Source organism: Elephantulus edwardii, unplaced genomic scaffold, assembly GCF_000299155.1.
Source record: "Elephantulus edwardii isolate Elephantulus edwardi_28Jun2011 unplaced genomic scaffold, EleEdw1.0 scaffold00001, whole genome shotgun sequence".
Taxonomy (NCBI): Eukaryota; Metazoa; Chordata; class Mammalia; order Macroscelidea; family Macroscelididae; genus Elephantulus; species Elephantulus edwardii.
Window position 1 is genome coordinate 7,314,053 of NW_006399751.1, and position 4,097 is coordinate 7,318,149.

Sequence of the window (4,097 nt, forward strand, 5' to 3'; positions counted from 1 at the left end):
ACATAGACTGAGCCCTGACCCCACACATAGACTGATCCCTGACCCTATGCGTAGACTTAGTCCTCACCTGATCAGTCTGCCAAGACCGTAGTCACAGACTGAGCCCTGTTTCTGATCACAGACTGACCTCTGATGCTCATTTCAGACAGAGACCTGACCCTTACACTTGTCCAACACTTGATCATGATTTGCAGTCTGTGTTTTTCCCTGGCCCTGGGCTGAATCCCGACCATCAGAGATGCATGTGTGTCTCACTTCTTATGACTGTCAGAACCGGCATACTAAGGGGGTAAAATGTGCAAACAAAAAGTGCTATGTTCTGGCAGCAAGATATAAAAGGCCAGTTCTAAGGACCGTGGGGACAGGTGTGGGCAGTCAGAGCTCTTGCCCCAAGTATGTCACTAGCCTGGACCTGAGCCTGCGGCAGCCTCTACTCTATATTCAGCCCTTCTCTGGTCCCCAAGGGATGCCAGGAAAGGGGTGCTGTTCCCACCCTCTCAGCATACCTTCCTGTTAAGCGTGGGGGCAGGGAAGCTGAAGGGCATGAAAGATGTGATGCTCACCACTTTAGAAGCATCTCCACTGCCTGCTCTCACCTTGCAGGAGAGGAAGCAGCTCATCATGCCCCCTATTCCTCTTCATGTCACTAGGCATCTATCCCTCCCTCAGTCTCCCCACAGATGCAACGTATTATGGTCTTCCTCAAGGCTAAAGGACTGGGTCCTCACTATAAAAGCACAGGCTTCCCAGACCACAAAGCAGTATTTTCATCCTTGGGGCTTGAGGAAGGGTACAAGAAGCTCTTAAGATGCATCTTCCTGATCCCAGAATTGGGGGCAGGAGTGGCGGTTCAAGCAGCACTCTCGGGGTTCTCTCTCTGCAGGGACCTTGGTCACCCGTGTGACAGCGGTGGATGCAGATGACCCTACTGTGGTGGAACACACCCTCGTCATGTACCAAATCATAAAAGGAGATGACAAATTCAGCATCGATGATTCTGGTCTGTGTGATTAACAGTCCTGGGCAGCAACCATCTGGGAGATGGTGGGAGTATTCGGGGTGGGGGACAAGCATTCCAAGAGCAAGGAGCTAAGGAAGTCCAGCCTGACAGGAACTGCTAGCTTTTAAAGGGTTTGCCAATCACTGAGCTGTGGGGAAGTCGTTGTCATGTCCTAAGACAAGGGGGCTGCTGGCAGGAGAAAGAGGGGGCAAGGTGTCCAAGTCACGGACTCAAGTCTGAGGAACAAAATCAGAATCTTGTCATCCAGGCGAGGACATGAGGGGCAGCAGAAAATGCTGCTCGCAGCTCTGATGCTGGTTCAGACCAGCCCGGTTTCCACACTCACTTCTGTTACCCAGCAGCCCTAGAGACCTCAGTCAAGTTCGTTAACACTCATAAATCTTAGTTCCCTAGAAACGGGTTCATCTGGAATGGTAGCTGCGATGTTTGATAGCTGTATGGAGAGAGCTGAGCCCTAGTAACTGCTCAGTCAATGTGTTGAACAGAATATGAAAAGCCTTTGAGTCTTTGGAGCAAGATATCAGTCCAGCTGGCCAGGCCTGGGCACACTATCAAATATGTAGCACAGACATCACCACCCTCCTACAGTGCATCAGGACAGACATCATCAATCCATCCCAGAACTCTTATACTCTGAGCCTAGATGTGGCTTCAGGAGCGTTCTGAACACAGTGTTACCAAGGCTCAGGACCACCGTGGCTGAAATGTCCAGCCAGCTTGGGTCCACAAGTGCAGACTACAGAGGTGGTGGGCTTAGACCAGTGCATTCACTACTGCAGTCATCTGGGGAGTTAAGTCAGGTTCTTGGGGGAAGAGGGAGGCTTGTATTGGGGAGGGGGGAAGGTATCAGTGTTTCTTGAAAGGTAACATGAATCCTGCTGGGGTGCTTTTTACAGGGAACATTTTTACGAAAGTCTCCAACTTGGACCGAGAGAAACAGGCCAGATACGAGATAGTGGTGGGGACACAGGATGCCCTGGGCCTCCGGGGTGACTCTGGGACGGCCACCGTGCTGATCATGCTGCAGGATGTCAACGACAACTTCCCCATCTTCACAAAATGTGAGCTGTGCCCCCAGTGTCCTAGGTGGAGGGGTGGGGTCAGAGGGCTCTAGATTCCATGACTTGGGGTTCTCTTCTCTAAGGCTGGGCCCAAGGCTCAGAGAAGTCCTCTGGTACTTTAAAGTGCCACTTTCCTATCCCTCCAGCATCCTCCCCCTTTCCTATCCCTCCAACATCCCCAAGACTGTCTAGCAGCCCCTTCCAGGCCCCTCACAGGCCAGAGGGAAACACACTCCCTACTCTATACCCCCACTGGGCCTAGAGTTCCACTATGTGGCAGAGCCACCTCTCCCAGTTCTCACCCGGTCAGACCCAGGTCCCATGAGCCAATGATGGGGCTCAGTGCTGCTCCACCCCCACCCCCCCACAGCCTCAGCAGAGCCCAGCCCTCACTTGCCCGGGTTTCCACAGCAAGAAATGTCCATCAAAACCTTTTCACACCTTCTGGTCAGGGCTGGGAAGGAAGGCGGAGGCTCAGATCACTTGCACCCTCCGGTGCTGGAGGTATAGTTCTGACCCAAGGACAGGTTGCTCCTCCCTAAGTGACCTGGCTGCCATGTGACAAGCTCCCTGAAGGCAGGCCTTGTCTCACCTGTCAGCTAACTCATCCTCTGGCCTCTGACACAGGGCCTGGCACACGCAGGTGCTAGATAACTACATGGCTGCACAGAGAGGGCTGGACGGACAGGCTGACAGAGCGAATCTTTGTTTTGGGATCAAGAATAACACTTACTGGAACTATTAGCCATGAGTACTGTTCTTACTACTACTAATTATTGCTATCCTCCTCCTCCTCCTCCTCCTTTCACTGTGCCCATTAGCTGCACCAAAACATGTTCAACGAGAAGAAAGGGGCAGTTGCCTTGTGCCTCACATTAACTCGGTTCTCCTTGTGTTGACCTGTCTGCATCAGCCATGTACAACTTTGCCGTCCCCGAAGACATCCGCGTGGGCAGCGCCCTGGGCTCTCTGTTTGTTGAGGACCCAGATGAGCCCCAGAACCGGAAGACCAAGTACAGCATTGTGCAGGGCGAGTACAGGAGCACCTTCACTATCGAGATGGACCCCAAACGTAACGAGGGCATCATCAAGCCCATGAAGGTCTGTAGCCTAGAGCAATGACGTCAAGCGTGGGGTGTGGGGTTCCCGGCATCCACAGGGGCCAGTCAGGGCCTTTTTATCGGTTGAAAGTAGATGGACAGCCTTGGTCAGCTCAGAACTGTGACCCCGGAGTGAAGACAAGAGAGGCAGAGTCCCGGGCTCACCACCACCCTTTCCTCCTGCAGCCCTTAGACTACGAGCGCATCAGACAATACAGCTTCACCGTGGAGGCCACCGACCCCACCATCAACCTCCGCTACCTGGGCAGCTCGCCCATCAGAAACATTGCTCGTGTCGTCATCAATGTCACCGACGTAGACGAGCCTCCTGTTTTCCAGCGGCCGTTCTACTACTTCCAGCTCCCAGAGAACAAAAAGAAACCTCGGATTGGCTCGGTGATGGCCAAGGACCCTGACGCAGCCCAGCTCAGCATCAGGTAAGTGCAGCTGGTGTGCTGGTGATGACGCTATGTTCGCACTGTTGTTTCCGCAGGACCGAGACAAGCGCAGAGCGGAAATCTGGCTGCTTCTAAAATCACATGAAAAGCGATAGAGGTCAGGCTAAAGCCATTGGCCAGGGGGTGACTTGTCCTGTCTGGGTGCCTTCTTGACACCCTCAGCCATCACCTGCTAGACTGTGAGCATACTTCCATGTAGAGAGGTTTGACAAGCAAGAAAACAATCAAGTCAGATGTCACATCTGAAGCTCTCTATTAGAAATATTGTCATTAAAATGACACTTCCCAAACCCACAAAAGTAAGAAGCGGTCATTTGATAAAGATCTATAAGGGAGCTCTGGTGGCCTAGTGGCAAGAAGCTGCACTGCAATCCCAGAGGCACATGGTTCAAATCCACCAGATGCTCTGCTGGAGGAGGAGGGACAATCTCCTCCTGTACCAATCAGATCTGATTTG

General features: G+C 52.7%; 1 protein-coding gene across 1 annotated transcript in view; it reads left to right on the forward strand.

Annotated features, from left to right (window-relative positions):
• The window catches only part of LOC102856216 (cadherin-5-like), a 23,945-nt gene that overhangs the window by 10,383 nt on the left and 9,465 nt on the right, over nt 1-4,097 (forward strand). The window contains exons 3-6 of the mRNA XM_006878717.1: nt 884-1,000; nt 1,918-2,082; nt 2,996-3,183; nt 3,369-3,539. Coding sequence (XP_006878779.1) covers nt 884-1,000; nt 1,918-2,082; nt 2,996-3,183; nt 3,369-3,539 — 641 coding nt within the window. The remainder of the gene's footprint in view (nt 1-883; nt 1,001-1,917; nt 2,083-2,995; nt 3,184-3,368; nt 3,540-4,097) is intronic.